The sequence below is a fragment of the Penicillium vulpinum genome (assembly GCF_028829585.1).
Source record: "Penicillium vulpinum strain IBT 29486 chromosome Unknown utg000001l_segment0_segment0, whole genome shotgun sequence".
NCBI classification, from domain to species: Eukaryota; Fungi; Ascomycota; class Eurotiomycetes; order Eurotiales; family Aspergillaceae; genus Penicillium; species Penicillium vulpinum.
Genome location: NW_026643241.1, coordinates 1,125,118 through 1,142,542, shown reverse-complemented (window position 1 = coordinate 1,142,542; position 17,425 = coordinate 1,125,118). Strand labels below are relative to the sequence as shown.

The 17,425-nt window shown below is 47.7% G+C and overlaps 5 protein-coding genes across 5 annotated transcripts; 2 read left to right on the top strand and 3 right to left on the bottom strand.

Annotated features, from left to right (window-relative positions):
• Positions 1–775: 775 nt before the first annotated feature.
• Positions 776–3,096, bottom strand: N7479_000417 (tetratricopeptide repeat protein; the record flags this gene model as incomplete). The annotated part of the gene is made up of 2 exons (XM_057248115.1): positions 776–929; positions 986–3,096. The coding sequence occupies 2 exons, from the start codon at positions 3,094–3,096 to the stop codon at positions 776–778; spliced, it is 2,265 nt and encodes a 754-aa protein (XP_057112547.1).
• A 6,038-nt stretch (positions 3,097–9,134) lies between these two features.
• On the bottom strand, positions 9,135–10,691 carry N7479_000416 (DUF1776 domain-containing protein; the record flags this gene model as incomplete). Its single annotated transcript, XM_057248114.1, has 4 exons — positions 9,135–9,977; positions 10,035–10,198; positions 10,263–10,602; positions 10,659–10,691. The coding sequence occupies 4 exons, from the start codon at positions 10,689–10,691 to the stop codon at positions 9,135–9,137; spliced, it is 1,380 nt and encodes a 459-aa protein (XP_057112546.1).
• Positions 10,692–11,472: 781 nt separating this feature from the next.
• Positions 11,473–12,851, top strand: N7479_000415 (metalloendopeptidase WSS1; the record flags this gene model as incomplete). Its single annotated transcript, XM_057248113.1, has 2 exons — positions 11,473–11,756; positions 11,810–12,851. The coding sequence occupies 2 exons, from the start codon at positions 11,473–11,475 to the stop codon at positions 12,849–12,851; spliced, it is 1,326 nt and encodes a 441-aa protein (XP_057112545.1).
• Positions 12,852–13,743: 892 nt separating this feature from the next.
• N7479_000414 (cytochrome P450) lies at positions 13,744–15,312 on the bottom strand (the record flags this gene model as incomplete). Its single annotated transcript, XM_057248112.1, has 2 exons — positions 13,744–14,085; positions 14,167–15,312. The coding sequence occupies 2 exons, from the start codon at positions 15,310–15,312 to the stop codon at positions 13,744–13,746; spliced, it is 1,488 nt and encodes a 495-aa protein (XP_057112544.1).
• A 977-nt stretch (positions 15,313–16,289) lies between these two features.
• N7479_000413 (phytanoyl-CoA dioxygenase family protein) lies at positions 16,290–17,180 on the top strand (the record flags this gene model as incomplete). The annotated part of the gene is made up of 1 exon (XM_057248111.1): positions 16,290–17,180. The coding sequence occupies one exon, from the start codon at positions 16,290–16,292 to the stop codon at positions 17,178–17,180; it is 891 nt and encodes a 296-aa protein (XP_057112543.1).
• Positions 17,181–17,425: the final 245 nt, after the last annotated feature.

Below are 17,425 nucleotides of genomic sequence, written 5' to 3'. Positions count from 1 at the left end.
ACGGACAGAACAGCCGAACTAAGTGAATCCCCGCTAATCCCCGCTAATATCCCCGCTAGACAGAACAAAAGGCCCCAGTGCCTTTTGGGGGCAATTTCAAGACCGGAGAGAGACACTAATCTAGACAATCTAGACACATTTTAGGTCAAAGCTCCGGGGGCCAAGACAAAAAGCCGGGGAACAATGCGGGGGGTGTCAGGTGTTAAGAATTACCTATGTAGTGAATATTGAATGTTTACTATACTGTATAATTTAACATATGTAGAAAAAAGATGCTATGAGTCCAAAAGATACAGATCAACGCTGTCTTGATTCTGGCATGAGTTCATGAAGTCGCCACACTGAGGCATCAAGCAAAATATGAGACAAAAATAGAAAAAGTGTCCAGGGAATGCCCAGGAAATATGACCAAGAAGAGAAGTGGTGAAAATGCCATGAAAATAAACAAAATCGGCAAAGGATGGGGAGAAATAAAAAGGGTATACACGAAGAATTGAAGGATTAAAACGAGACACGTGGACCACAGATTCTGTGCTCGAAAACAGCTGCCCAGGCGGCTCGGGAGAAGAATATGCAAATGTGAAAAAAAGGAAAAGTTTGGACAGGAAGTGAAGGAATGTAAGTCGAAAAATCGAGTCAAAAAAAGCAAAAAAATCAAAGATCGGCTCAGAACGCTCCAAACATGTTGCAAAATGCAAAATGAATGGTTGTTCCACCCTAAGGAGAACGCGTTGAAGCAAAATGAAAAGAATGAACAAGAAAGATAGGAGACAGTCTATGCCTCTGGAACGATAGATTTCTTGCGTTGGAAGATACCGCGAGTGCGGGACTTGCTGCGAGGCTTCTTCTCCTTCTCTTTGTCTCCGCTAGCATTTCGGCCACGGGAGCGTGTAGTAGGCTCGGTCTCATTGTACTTGTCCTTGTAGATCCTGCGTAGAGTTGTTAGTGACAGCCGATGAGGATGTAACCACTAGGAAGAACGTACCAGCTGTTTCCAACCATGCTCATACCCTTAGACTCAGCCTGGCGATAAAAGCGCGCCGCCTTCTTCATGTCCTTCTTACAGCCAACGCCCTCCGCGTAGCAGAATCCGGCTTCAGCCATGGCGTCAACATCGCCCCATTGGCCAGCGATCTCGAAGCACCGCAGGGCCAGAGGCTTGTCCTGTTCGATACCCCAGCCATTCAAGTAGCTGACACCCAGTTCATAAATGCTCAGGGCAAATTGAGCCCGGTATGCTTTTTGCAGTTCCTTTGCCTTCGACGCACCGGGAGCATCCGGATCGGCCAACATTTCCAATCCGACGGAATCCACAGCTTTGCGTAACCATCGTACGCCCTCCTTCTCATTAGATCGCATACCCCAACCGTGTCGACAGGCCAGCGCATAAAGTAACATTCCCGTCGGATGGTTCTGTTTTGCGGCAACCCGTAGATGATACGTTGACTCGCTCAGTGATCCGCGCTCGTGGCATTCAATGCCCTTAGCGACATGCTCGTCTGCCGTGAGGCCGGAAGCTGTCACCGGAGCTGTGGCGGTTTGGGGCCGCATGGTGCTGGCCGAATCTGCAGAAGAGACAGTTTCATCCCTCTCGTTGATCGTCTGTCGGGTGCTGTCAACAAAGGGCCGTGGTGCCGGCTCCACTAGCGGCACTGGCGATTCGGGCACAGGTGGAGGTTGTGGAACTCGGTGAGACTTGGGTGTTTGAGGTGCAAGTTGAGGCTGAGGTGAAGGTGGAGATTGAGGTGGAGATTGAAGTTGGGGTTCCGGTGTTGGAGACTGACGCTTCGAAGCTGGAACTTCATGCATCGAGTGAGGCTTCGGTGAATGCTGCAATTGGCGGCGGGGTGTAGGAGATGGTGTGCGTGCCATCCGTGGTGATTCCTCTGAATGCCGGGGAGGCGTTTTCTCAAACATGGGCTCGTCCCACTCGAAATGAGGCGTTTGCAGGCCCGCAAAGACAACAGAATCCCGCGAAAGGAAGCGCCCGCGCGGAAGCGCATACTTGGTGTACACATACGATGAGACAGCGGACGACGGCTCGCCCTCCATGGCTGCGATCGCAGCAGCGTCTTCGTTCGATAGCTGCAAGTTGAGCGGAGTCGGCTTGCTGCGACGGGACATATGGTTCGACGAGGACCCAAGGTTCGGTTCGGTAGGCGTCGAAGCCCCGGGAGCAGACAAGGTCGTACTCGACCGACTCAGAGGTCGAGAGAAATTAAAAGAAGGGCGGAGTAGCTGGTTCACTCCCGTGCCTGATGTCTCCGAGCTCATGGATGGCGATCGAGGGTGTGCTCGTGCAGGGAATGTCGACATGGGAGAATATGGCAATGATACAGCACTTCCAGAAGACAGCTTGCGAGGCTTAGAGAACGTCGATCCAGCATTAGAGCTGCTGTAGTCATCGTCGGAACTCTCAGGGTGGGCCACCTTCCCACTACTGGATGGGCGCGACCGTGGCGACACTGGCGGTGCCAAGGTGCGTGGAATGTGCAGTCGCGAACTTGATGAATCGATCGACGAACCTTCCGGCTCAGCAATCGCAACACCAACAAGCGCATCCTCCACTTCACTTGCGCGTGACGGCATATCATATGGCGACTCTGCGCGACCAATTCCATACGCCTCCGGGCCAGTATCGATCATCGTTGTCCGGGGTGTCGCATTATCATCATCCTCGTAATAGCTAGCTTCGGTGCTAGCATTGGAAACCGAGCTGAACCGAGGATGTTCTGAAATAGGGCGGTACTTGGGCTCTGAGTATTCCGGGACTCCCTTCTGCGTGGGTTGACGAGTCAGTTCGGTGCGGGCTTCAGTCGACGACTTGGAGCGGCCGAAGCCCGGGCGGCCTTGTGAAAGCGATCGAGCGACACTCGCCGGCGGCAGCCGACTCATGCGGCGATCTCTTCGTCGAGACTCATCGAGTTGTCGGGCCAGAAGTCGGCTCTGAGCGGCGAATGCGTCGAGCGGGGAAAGTGCAGGAGGAACTTCGCCGTCGAAATGCGCCACGCGCGGCGAGGATTTACCACTTCGCCCACTCCGCATGGTATCGTGTGATACGGAGCGACATTCGCCCAGTTTCCCGCGCATGTCCATGATGAATTTTTTAATATTGAATGATCGGCTATTGAATCATTTATCCTGAGTCGGTTGGATCTTTCGAGATTTGCGCAGGAAGCATCGGAGTAGTCTTAAAGTTGCTCAGGTGTTTCTGAAACGAAGTCGAGCGGATAACAGACAAAGGGGGTTCGGGCGGGGAGGCGATACAGAATCAAAGGAATGACAGCCCTATAGACAACAAAAACTGAAGTAAGGAAGACGTGAGTGTTCAAGGCATAGAGGGGAGTATAGTTGAGAGGTGACAAAGGAGAAAGAGGTAAGGAGAAAAACGGAGGGCAGCGACGATCACAATGCAGAGACACAAGGTAAATAGAAGCGTCCCGTGCACTAACACAGGACTCCACTGGGTCTCGACGTTTGATCGTCTCAGACTTTCTCAGGGGGAAGAGAACAGCTCTTCAGGGGTCGCCAAGAATAACACTATGTGTTGTTATGAATATTATTGGCTGTAACTCCTCTTCTATTATGTACTCCGAACTTGAAGTCACAACATATTAGTCTACTATTGTTCGCACCATAATTTTGCTGTTTTGTTTGACCCGCTATCTTCTAGAATCCCTACATACGTAGGCTATTTCTCTGCCGTCTCTCCCCACACGGGTGGTTTCATATCATTTCCTCTGACGAAACCACATCTTGAGTTATCTTTAGAATATTATGACAGGGTGACTAGTCATAAACACCAGCATGTTTGCAAGCACCAATGGTTGAGAGAAGTGAGACCATCCCCTACTTTACAAGCCACGAGAGCGGGTACCACACTCCTAAAGTGGTTTCAAATGGTTCCTACTGGTTCCTACTATTTCCTAATGGGATGGTATATACAACCCAATGAAATCTGTACTCTATAGAACTGTTGGATAAGTTTATAGTCATGGTATATACGGAATACTGTAATCCAATCACTATACTCCGTACAACATATAAGTCGAGATGAAAGGACAATATACGCTGGTTCAATTCAACGTATCCACTATCCCTAGTAGGGCATAGTGTCATATGTTACCGGCACTCGGGAATCTTGAACTATATTAGGAGTCGATAAGAAGCGCCATCCCCCTCTTTGCTTCTCTTTTTTTTTTTCTAGAATATAGCTTCTTCAGAACATCTTGTCCCTAGATTTTGGTTTCTGTGCTTTCCAAGTACCATGGAGCGCATAGGTGGTTTCCATCTGAATGCTTTTGCTAGTTAACCGATTTCACCAGTTGATAGTGCATTGATATCAAGGGGCATCTAAATTAGAGACATCATTTGAAAGTCTACATAGTTGTTGCCCATCCTCCGAGTTATGCGATCTGCCAAGCCGGATAATGAGGTAATTCTTCAGGCAACGGCATTCGTCCTTCTCCTCCGGGAATACTTCTGACCGCAGACACATATCTGCGATCCAGAACAATTATATTAACTCTTATAATCGCCGGGTTAAACAAAATAGCTGGTCGGGGCACACCATAGCAATACTGATGTCGTATATTCCACGATTGAACGGGGTATTTGAAACGAACTTGGCATCAACGCTGTTTCCAAAAGTATCGTGGGTAGGCTTGCCCAAGCAGCTTATAGCCTGTGTTAAACTCCCTGCAATCCTGGTACTGACCCTGAGTGGTGTCTAAGTGACAATCAACCCGGGGAGTTCCTGCTCGCATAGCGTAACTTTACCATTCTTGATAGAGAATAGGTAGAAAGGTGCGTTTGACAAAGCCAATGCCGAAGCATATAAATTACGGTCTACTCCTGATGAAGATTGTATCTCCGGTTTGAAGCATTATCCTTGTCGCTGCCTAACTAAAAGCTGGAGACTGGACTGCATGAAATCAGCTCCAGGAGAGCGCACGCGCCTATGAACCCATTATTGCGCTAATCCCTATATGGTCCCACGAGTCAATGAAAACATCCCCTCGCTACGAAAGACTACACTTCACTACCCGTCAATTCCGAGCTAATAACACTTGGCAACACTTAGTAAAGTAAGAAAATAATTGTCGTGAACTCTGCTTCTTTAGATATTATGTACTCCGTAGCGTTTATATCCTTTTACAAATATATTCCTTTAGACTACAAGCCTCAAAAAGAATGAAACATCTTCCACCAGAGCTCTTGCGCCAGATATGTCTTAGTGTATGTCACCTCATGCACTCTTTGCTTGTGAGACGCTGAAACCTTTAGCTTCATGCGGATGGGTTGGATTCACGCAAGACCCTCTCAACTTTTAGTCGGCTCAATCGAACATTTTATGAAATAGCCGCCCCCTTTTTTTTATCAACACCTTTCTACCATCTTCTGGGATGTTGAAAGCCTTCGAAAATTCGTCTCGGGGTTGACAGAGGATGGCGTGGGGCATCGATTTGTGAAATACGCCAGGAAATTATCTATTGTATGTCTCAACCAAGCTGCAGGCAATGGTGCAGATCAGGACCTTCTTTGGCAATTGGAAGGCTATAAGTTGGGATTATCTCCTCTTTGCCAATACGAGTTGGCCACGAAAGATACTTTTCCGGAGTCGCATTTGACAGAACCCAATTTATCTCGTGCTCCAGGACACAGTATCCTCAGACCTTGGTCGAGCTACAATCAATGGGAGAGAGACCGGCAGCCACTTGCTGCCCTTATCGTTCGACTGTCCCATCTAGGAGAAATCGACTTTTTTATTCAAAACGATATCCCAATAATTTTGCAGGAAGCTATATTACAGCATCATCCGAAATGTCGGCTAAATCTTTGGTGGCGGCAGAACGTCAGCACCAGTGTGCCAAGATCGAAAAATCTAGCAAGCCCTCGAGTGAGGGATCGAATCAGCTTTTCGGACGGTTGGGGCGTCGGTGTCGATCTTCTAAATCTCCAGGCACTGCATACACTGTCCGTCCAACTTCCTCGTCAATCCGATGCCAAATCCGGCTGGATAGAGGTAGATGAAATGATTCATTTCCTTGTTTTGGCGCCCAATTTAAAGCACCTGCTCTTGAAGGAGGATTTCACACGCCATCACCTCCCAATCACTATGCTACAACAGGAATGGCACAATCTCGCTGTTACCACACAACCCGTCCCAATATTTTCCTTGCAATCGATTTCACTTGCTCAAATGGGGCCACATGAAGATTTCCTACTCAAACTAGCGGACATCGTTGATCTTTCCCGACTAATTTCACTTCAAATCGATGAGTTATTCGACTCAGCAATGCTTGGACGGGTGGCTGCACTTTTCCCCAACCTTGAGCGGCTCTTTGTCTACACAAATGGACGCGGTTGGTGCTTTCCAGATGCGAAAGAAGATCATAACATTAGAATTGCCGGAATACTCGAATTTAATCCCCTAAAATATCTCTACCTTTGCGGCATTCGCAGCCCCTCGTCTTTGTATCAGATCACACAGCGCCATGGGCTCTCTCTAAAGGGTCTTATCATTGAACTGTCCACTTCAGTTAGGCATGGTATAGTCGAGGCAGATTCCGGGTATAAGTATCCAGAACTCGATGCCTTGGGGATAAGCCAGCTAGCCAAATCATGTCCCCAGCTGAAAGAGCTACGCCTTACGATCAAAAGATCAATGGGCAGTCCAGAAGAGTGCGAAATTTACAAAGCCTTGGGGAACTTCTCAACCCTTCATAGCCTTGTATTGGATCTCCATTTCGACCCCAGACCGCGGCCAGTGTACTCAAGACAAGAAATCAAGACATCCGTTCTTCAAAAAATATATCTGAATGCAGCTATGGATGAAAGACTCGCCCTCCAGATATGGCACTTGGTGTCATCCAACCAAGCTTCCCTCCGCCTGCAAAACTTGCGTATCGCGCATTTTGGCCTTGAATTTCTCCCAAATGATGAATATGAACTCGTTTATTGCTTATGTCGTTCGTTTTTGATCACACGATACAATTTTCAAAACGGGGGGTACCAACTGTTAGGGAAATTGGAAAAAGAGAATGGGAGATACGGAATCAGTCTCTTTATCGAGACTCGGATGAAAGATGCATTCCAGAGAGACTGAAACAAGTTCTTTCTGATGTCTGGCCTTCCGAGCCTGGAGAAAAGCACTGGGATTCCGTACGCAGCAGCTTCCCTTTGCAGTCAAATGATGCTTGACCTTTCTGATTGCGGCAGCTGCCATCCAAGTGAAAGCTGAGGTTTGGTATATAGCTACATATAGCAATCTTTACATATGTATAGTCCCTCCGCAAAAGTTTCTGTGATTTCAGATTTCATTTTATCCTGACTTTTTCTCTACAACATAAGTATAAGAGGAATATAATCTCAGGTTTCACTTCATCCTGACTTTTTCTCTACAATATGAGTAAGATGAATATAATCTCAGGTTCTCAGGTTTCACTTCATCCTGACTTTCTCTCTACAACATGAGTATGAGTATAAGATGAATATGATTTAAGGTTTCACTTTATCCTGACTCTGCAACCAACCTTGAAAGGTTCTTCCTGGCCTGCTCACGTAACCTTTGACGCAGCCCAGACACGAGGCCCCACTCCACAACTCCACACCTCTACAACATACCTAGGCACATATACTATATACCTTTCTCATACTCTTTTCGTGAAATCCAAATGGCTTCCCCTAGCCTAAGCCAATCATGTTCGCGCCCTTCCCATCGTGACCTCCCTGCGATCCGTACTCCACAGATGAGTAACATTTCTACAAGTTCTGCAAAAAGTTTCGTCGACCAGTCGAACTTCGAATCTTATATCTTGCATATAATTTGCAGCGCATCCAAGCATCAGGTTTTACTTTTTACTGATGTAAGGATGGTATGGGGGGAAAGGATAGTCAACTTGATCAATGAAACCTTTGACGGATATTCCACTCGGTAAGTTATCACAGCCTATCTATACTCCCTGGCCGAGTTCTATTAACACTGGTTCTTTTAGCAAAAGTTACAATTCTTTACTCAAAGTCCTACAAATTAGAATCATGCCGACTGAGGTACACGACTGTTGTCAAGATTGGTGGCGTTTGGCGGAGATTACGTTACGGGACAATGGTAATTTGACTAGTGACGAACAAGCACAGCTCGATATACGTGTTGGTACAAGTGAGTTGTTATACCTTTCTCTCAATAGATTCCTGATATACTGAATTCCTATAGCGCTTCAATTCCTATCGGGCCCCTATACTTCTTCGTGCAAGGAGCCAGATCTCTTTATCCGATCGAGATATAACCGTCTACCGTCTTTCGTTATAGAGTCGGGTTAGCCTAAGTCCTGGGATACCTTAATAGACGATATGAACCTTTTGCTGGTCGGCGGAAATGGAGATATTCGCGCTGTCACGATCCTAAAGTGGAACTTGAACCGCCAATCGAGAACTGTGAGCGGGTTCGTTAAACTCTATATCCAGGACAGAAACGGTATACCAGTAAAGCGTCAACGAGAAGTATACTGACCTCAAGACCTCAAGTCTTATTGGTCGATTTACTAATAGCGTCTAGGAAGTTTTCCCGGTCCCTATAAGCACCACAACCCCTCAGCGACTTGAACTGACTCGTCAAGAAGTATTTGGCCCTTGCCTCCAACCTGACCTAACACGTACCTAACCTCCAAGCGGGATGGTGTATCTTGAGATTGACGATTTGCGGACAGTAGCCCATCGGGCACTAGCCCGTATGAATCTCTCCCCGGCTTGATAGCCCTTCTTTTTTCCAGACCCCACAATGACCATGCCGAGATTGGTCAGTCATTTACATATGTATCTACTTTACTCGGCTGTCATACTGGGGTATTTGCTTATTTGCTTTTACATGCTCTTGAAGCGGAAGAAAATATCCAAAGAAAAATACATTAAAAAAGACATCTAAGAAGACATCTAAAAAGACACCTTAAAAAATATATATAAAAGAAGAACATCAAAAAGACTGCCAAAAAAGACATCATAATGCCACATAAGCAGCCGACTATTCTTGTAATATTATGTACAGAAAAGCATTGTTCAAAGCGAGTGCTTTTGATATATTAAAGACGGCAATGGCATGAAGGAGATGTGTCAAAACACAAGCACAGTACACGAGCTTAAACTCTCTCCCAGCTGGTTTCACTGCCGCTAGCACTCGGGGTATCCAAGTTCATCCCGTTCCCACTACGGTATCCCATCATCAGCGCCACGAGTCCACTTGGAACCCAGGCCCCGATCAGGCTGTACGATCGAGCTCCGCGGCCCACATACATGATAGGCTTCTTGGAAACTTTACGGCCGAAAATATCCCGCACGGTGGGCTCCAAAGCATCCAAAATAGCGTGATGGAGGTTCCGCGCTGGAGAGCCTCGTATTGTGCTGGGACCAGCAGAGGCAACTGGGCGCTGTTCAACGCTAGACAGATACTGTGAGGCATAAAGGGCCCGCTGCTGAGTACTCCATGCGAGGACCTCCGTACCTGCGACCTGGTTCTGACCATTTCGGTATGTAGGCCCTAGGTCAATGTTGCCGAGTTGTAGCTCGACGACATCGACATTGCCCTGTTCGAGGAGACGAAGTTCCTGGCGAAGTGAGGATGCGAAGCCTGAGATTGCTCGGGCTGTGGCGACTTCCGGTCCGGCAAATGGCGCGGAAAGGGAGGATGATATGGATGGATAGGCAAAGACAATGGTGCTACTATTGCTGCGGAGGGTCAGCAGGGGGAGGAAAGCCTGCACTGTGAGGATAGGCGAGAGGAGACGGGTGTTAACCATATCGGCCCACGATGACGGCGGGATTGTTGCGACAGGGCCTGCACTGTAGTTGGGTGATGGAACCACGATAAGGCCGCTCAGTTGGCAGGTGTGCGGGGGCACTCCAGCGATAGGCGACTGTGCCTTGGTGATCAAAGAGCGAAGGTCTTGCAACGAAGGATGGATTTCGGATGGCGAGGAGGACGTCTAGTATGTCATTTTAGCTTGGGGCTCCCATATAAGAGATACATGAACAGCACTTACAGTTGTAAGATCCAACCAGAGAGCCTTGATGTCAACACGGTTCTCAGACTTGACAATATGCTCTTCATCCTCTGAAGAAACAGTCACATATACGATATATCCCCGACGTTCCAAATCCATAGCAATAGCTCTTGTCATCGGCTCATGTGGCGATCCGGCAACAACTATAATCGCAGAATCAGCACTCAGATCCTAGTAGAGATCAAACCCGAATATTATGACGCATACCAACAATCTCTTTCCTTGCGCCGTTGCTAGCCCTTCTAGCTTTTCTCCGTTTTCCGTGTAGCTTCTTATTTCCATAGTATAAAACAACACCGGTCCCGATAAATGCGAGGATGGCCGCCGACCATGCGCGATTCCGAGCCATCCAGTTTTGGATCCGGTCCGTTAGGCCTTGCGATGACCGCATTCTCGGGGAAACACGAGCTGGACGAACAGTGGGCGGTAGCCATGACTGCTGGGCCAGGACGTCCTTGATCACATGCGCGGCATGGTCGACTTGTCGGTCGATCGAGTCGGCGACTTCGAGGGAATACCGCCTTACGTCATGGGGTATAGACGAGAGCTGGATGAGGAAGTATCAGCGACGACAGCATTCTTTGTCTGCTTCCATATACTCACGTAGTCAAAAAAGAACTGGTCGTCGCTCGTCATCTTGTTTATTTGAGAACAAGCTGGAAAGAAAAAGAAGAGCAAAGTTCGATAAGATGGATGCTGATAACACTCTCGGTGTTATCGGAAAGGTCACATGAACAGCGCTTTGTATAAAATGGGCAGGCCAACGACGGGGAGTAAGCAGGACTCGTTATGCTTTTAGCCCTTTTTTTCTAACTCTTTGGATGCGTTTTTTTCTTATTAGAGGTAGTGATAAAGCAGTAGAATATTGTTTTTAGCGACTTAGTTACTGTAATATTTTCAAAGACTCTAAACATATATCTGAACCTAATATGACTTAGTTGTAAACCTAAGCCCTGGATTATGTAAGAGCTATCTCGGTTCTTAGTTACCTAGGAAAATGCAGTTCCAATTACATCTCAAATTTTGCCTCCTATCAACTATTATGCGCAATTAAAGCGACGTCGTTTCATCAGGACCATGTAGGTAGATTTAATTCACGTGACCATAATATTAGCCTGAAGAATCAGGTGTCAATTTGATGCCTTGCTTATCCGAAAAGGTCATCCATGGATACCCCAAACTTGGAATGATTCTGGAATTTCCATTACTGGCTATGCCCCTTTGACTGTCCTAAATATCTGCATCAGATCTGTATAATGCCATCGTTTGGGCATGCTCTGATGTGAAATCTTGTCGCTAAGACCCTGGCCTCGGATGAGGCCATCCCAACGCATCCCAACGAAGGCAGTAACATCTCACATATTTGCGGCATCCTGTTTTACCGTACTGTCCAGTTTTTTGATCAAAAATCTTGAAAATGCGCGAGCTAGACCCTCTGATCTCGGAGTACCGCCATGAAAAGAAACGCCCCCGAGAGGCAGAGGCCCTCTTGATTCTGCGTAAAGTCGCATCTTTGGTTAAACCGATCATGCGACAACGCGCCTGGAAAGTGGGCGCGCTCTGTGAATTCTATCCGCAGCAGCGAAATCTCCTGGGGCTGAATGTCAACTCGGGCCAGAAGATTTGTCTGAGATTACGATATCCCTCTGACCAACGGCAATTTCTCCCCATCGAGGAGGTTTTGGATACTATGCTTCATGAGTGAGTGATTCTACGTCTAGACATTCCACAATCCAAATTTTGACAAATTTTAGACTCTGCCACAACGTGATTGGTCCTCACAACCAGCAGTTTCATGCGCTGTGGAATCAACTTCGTGATGAGCATGAGGAACTAGCCAGAAAAGGCTACACTGGAGAGGGATTTTTATCTCAAGGAAAACGTCTGGGCGGCCAACGGATTCCGCTGGATGAAGCTCGGCGTCAAGCTCGTGCCGCTGCTGAACAGCGAAGAGTTCTTGCCAAAAATTCCGGCAAAAAGCTTGGCGGAACCCGCGTGCTCCGAGGAACAGATATACGAAAGCTCCGGGCTGACGCTGCCCAGCGACGTATTGAAGTGACCCAGGGTTGTGCTTCTGGTACTGATCGAAGCACTGAGCTTGCAGAAGAGGCCTCGCATGGGTTCAGAACCCAGGCCGAGGAAGATGATGCAAACGAGCGGGCTATCATGGAGGCCTTCATCGAACTGATACAGGAAGAAGAAAGAGAGAAATATGAGTCGTCATATGTTCCGCCAAGTCAAGAAAACCCGGCAGGACCTCGAACGAAATCGTCACCGCCACCCAATGCTTCCGATATCTCACCTACTATTTCTGAGACTTTGTCTGAGCCTCCAAAAGAAGCCCCGTCATTAAATCATAATGAAACTGTTGATCTTACAGCTGATAACAGCTCATACGAGACACCATGGATCTGTCCATCGTGTACACTCGAGAATCCGTCTACCTTCTTATGTTGTGATGTTTGTGCCGCAGAACGACCGCCTCCAACCAGTACGCTATCCACATCCACCTCTGGCCGAGATACTACCCAGAATACTACCCAAAAAGTGCGTTCGGAGTCACGAAATTCGATGAAAAGGCCATTATCTCTTGATCGAAACGAAGAGAAAAACGCGAATCCCAGGGACAGTGCATTTACTTTTAAGAACCGAACTCGTGCACTGGATACCCTCAAATCCCTGGACCGGGGGGCAGATAAGAAGCCTCTTGGATGGGTTTGCATTTCGTGTAGTAGCTTCATGGAAACTCAGTGGTGGACATGTTCTTGCTGTGGGACAATGAAGCCGTCCTCTTGATCATATCTCGAGATTTTTCATCACCATATGCCTCAAACAGGGAATCACGACTGTTATGAAATTGATACCAGTATGAGAATGAATCTCGATTGAATATTCAATAACACCCAAATTTTTGCACAAATTCCGTATTCAATACCTTGCGGTAAATGCTATTGGCACAGTCACTCAATCTTTTGGGGAAAGTCCCTCCTGGCGAGTTATTATGGTATCGCCATAGTAAAAACCACAGCCTCCAAACCACCTCAATCCACATAGTACTTCCAGGATCCCGAGGTCAGCTCCATATATAGTATTATCAATTAATATATAAAGTTCTTTACCTGATCTGTATAGGGCTAATTTGCCAGGGCTGTCCGAGCAGGTGATATGTATTTTAAGTCTTCGATAGTAAAAGCTTCATGTATTCCGAGATTTGAACTGCATTTTTCAAATATGGGAATGAAATATAGAGTGCTTATTGAGTCCCTTATAAGATGACTTGGGTCCCTGCACAGAATTTATTGTTCAATGAAGCCATATATCGGCAATTATGGAATATATGAGAGCATTTCCCCTCGTCATTGTTTGATATTAATCGACCAGATCGAGAAAGTGTGATGCCCACTCCCAAAAACAATATACATACACAGATCATTGTCCTTTACTTACTATTTTAAGATTACGGTCTGTATCTAAAAGTACGAAAGAGAAACTCTACCTAAAAAAATTATCATATCAAGCATCCTGTCCCCGTAGGTGGCGTTTGGCACTGCTAATTTTTTATGTTGTTTCTCTTTACTGTTGCTTGCATCTATTTCTTTTTGACTCATGATCTAGTTGATGCATGCCCTACCCTCCAGAATAATTCGGACACGTCGGCTCACACTCTCACTCGCACCCACCCACTCACCTAATTCTTCCTTAAAGTCAACCTGCACATTAAAGGAGGTTTTTCCCACGCAGTATACGCTTTCTGATCATGCCAGGCTGAAGACTGCTCACAGAGCTCGAGGTCAAAATTCCACAAGAGGCGGCTCAGAATCAGGCGCATCTCAATGTAGGCAAGATTTCGGCCGATACAGTTGCGTGGCCCCACAGAAAATGGCTGAACAACATCACGTTTGTCGTGGAAGAAGGGCGAAGCTGGGTCAGTTCTCGCCTCTGGCAGCCATCTCTCCGGAAGAAAACGCTCTGGGGCATGGAAATTCACCGGTGACCAGGAGGCACCTAGTGGGTGAACGGACACTTTTGTCTAGATTTTAATGGAAAGAATTAGTTCCGTGTAGCGAGAGTCACGCAGGATACCTGCAGTCTTAAAAGAGAGGTAACCTACGCCTGGTGGAATTTCATGTCCCGCGATCAACATCGAGTCGAGAGTCACGCGTTGCAGTCCTGTTGGGACAGGTGGGTATAGTCGGAAGGCTTCCTGGATACAGGCCCACATGTAGGTGTAAGGGATTTTGGCGGCGGAGGAGGTATATGCGATATCCGATTCGGGTTGCTCAACAGAGCGCACCTCCATGACAACTTTTCTATATGTCTCCGGGTTCTGGAGAAGGAGGTAGGTGACACCTGCGAGGAGAGTGGCAGTTGTTTCACTGCCGGCAACAATAAGAATATTCGCATTAGCGACGAGCTCGTCGTCAGTCAGACCGTCTTTCTCGCCGCGGTTGCGGGTCATCGAGTCCATAAAATCTCCGCGGTTGTAGGCCGAGGAGTTTACCAGGCGTTTCATAACTGCAGCACGGGTGTGGGCATTCTGTTGTTTCTGGGCTTCTAGAAGCCGTTTCGGTATCATGAGGGAGATAAAGCTGAAGAGTACAGGGAAAGCGTCGCGCATCTTGACGAAGGGAAAGAGCTTGATCGACTCGAAGATAGTCTTCACTGTGTCGTGATACTCGGAGCTGGCCAAACCCCCGAATGGCTCACCAAAGGCAAGATCCCCAACGATGTCGAAGGTCGTCAATTCATACCATTTGCTCATATCTGTTGGTGTCTGAAACTGTGCCACTTCTTTCAGTCGAGCGAGCAGCTGTTCCACGTAGTTGTTGACGTAGGGTTCCTGCGCCTGCAGCCCCTTGGCAGAGAAGGCGTGTGAGAGAGACTTGCGGTAGCGGCTATGGTCAGCGTCATTGGAGCTGACAATATCCAGCGGGTTGCTAGCCGAGTTCTTCACTTTCGGCAACTGGTGATGCTTGTTGTTGTGACCGTAGATGTCCTTCCACGCTTCAGGGTCAATAAATGAGACTTCATCCCGTCCGAAGCGCACGATAGGGCCGTACTTGAGATGGAACCGGGGTATGTCGAGGTCTACTTGGCCCCGAATGGCGGATATGTGCCGTAGAACGGGGAAGGCAATCCACCATTTCGGGCCGGGGATGCTTCGTAAGGAATGGAAATATACTGCGTGTATAATGCTATACAAATAATAAAGAAGGCAAAAGGCAAGCGCCGCTTGCGCTATCAGACTGGACACCATGCCGATTGTTCTGGTAGCGGTGGTGAAAGTAAAAGTTGGTCGTTAATTGAGAATTTGGATAAACTCAGAAGATCCTGCGCGTAACTTGATCTCCAACTTTGACGGTTGCATGCCATCTTTTGTATTGGTAGGTCGAGTAGTAGCGGCGTGAAGTACTGTACAAACGTCCAAGTTGCGGTCATCGCTCACAGAAGGGATGACAACCCTGGCAGTCAAGTAAGCCCCTGCCTAAGCCGACAATCAGGTCAAAGGGTCCCGCCAAGTTAGTGGTTCTGTTGTTCTCCAGCTCTTGAATCTCAAAGTCGACGGTGCCTATTACGTCACCATTCCCCGGTGAGTGACTTTGAGCACCTTGCTACTCGAAAACAGACGAACAAGGAGCTATGATAGGCTGTTGTACGAGATCTACAACCATCCTTCACCGACATTGTGAGATATGGCGTTGCTATGTTTTCCGTCATCTTGCTCTGCTGAGTGCACACACTGTAGGGATCTTTTCGGCCTAAGAGTACAGCCTGCAGGATTTGACGTCACGGAGATCCAGTGTCATAAACCGTGCAGGCGGGTATATCAATGCAAGGAAGCGGCTTGTCCTTGCATATCTGTGCCATCTAGTATGTACACCGCAGAGTGGCTTTAGGAAGCGCATAGGAAAGGCACCTTACCACTAATACGGAGGTTAGATAACGCGTGTTCTTTCGCGAATTCCTTAATTACGCTGCATTTTGATTGAGATATGTAAGACATGAGTCAAAAAAGACGTCACTGCTAGCATGACCTGTCCAAAGATTGCCGCTCACCGAATGACCATCCAAAATTCTTGCATAGCTCGCTATCATGTCCGTAAACCCCCGGTCAAATGTCTTTTATGCAGTGCTATACCTAGCCCCAGTTCAGTTTTCGGTTACAAGACTAATTATTCTCTCTATCATCGAACTATTACATCTAAGACGACCAGCAAGTCCACCACCACCACCATGACTAGGCAAGAAATTCCCAGGGTGTCTGCTATCAGTGAGCCCGGTAGGATATGGCCTACCCTCCAGGAGCATGGCGCCGTTATTATCAAGAACTTGCTTCTCTTAGATGTGGTGCAGCGATTCAACCAGGATATGGACCCCCATGTTAAGATTGAAACGGTACCCGCTGCACGAACCAAGGACCGTCCTAATCATGTCTTGTCCACCACGACTCGAATCATGAATGTGCTGACCGAGTTGTCCAAGACATACCGCGAGGATATCTTGAACAACAAGGTTCTGAATGACATCTCCGAGGAAGCCTTCAAGGTGTATGGAGACTACTGGGTGCTGATGGGCGCAGTGATGGAACTCGCTCCAACAAATCCAGCCCAACCTCTTCACCGTGACATGCGCTACAGCCACCCCATTGTCGATTATCTCAAGCACGATGCCCCCGCTACCTCGATCAATCTACTCATTGCCTTGACCCCATTCACTGCTGAGAACGGCGCCACCCATGTCATTCTTGGAAGCCATAAGTGGACTGATATCAGTCAGGCTAGCATGGACCAGACTGTTCGCGCTATCATGGATCCGGGTGACGCCCTGTTGATTACAGACAGTACTGTTCATTGTGGAGGTGCCGATATCACTGGCACCGAGATTCGGCGTGTCTTGTCCCTGACCACGGGCATCAGCCAGCTTACTCCGCTGGAGAGTAATTTCACAGTTCCCCGCCCAATAATTGAGAGCATGACCCCTTTGGCTCAGAGGCTCGTGGGCTGGGGCAGTCAAAGATCCTCTGTGCCTAAAGATATCGGGTTATTGACCATCCGAGGAAAGTCAATTCAGAAAGTCATGGACTTGAAATCTGAACAACCGCTCGAAGAAAGTGGCTCCATCTAAAGGTCTAGCTGGATTTCGATCTCAGAGAAGATTGCAAATTATTGTGGTGCTAGAAGGTATTGTTCTACAATGATACTTGCTTGATAGGGGGCCCGTCCACCATGGTTGCTACATAAATTAAACCTCCAGAAATGAATATTAAGCAATTCAGCTCTAGTAATTCGTGCCAAGCTCACCTATACTGTACGGCAGCCGAGTAGCCCATAGGGTGGGATTTCATTTCACATCCAATAGATAAGCCCACT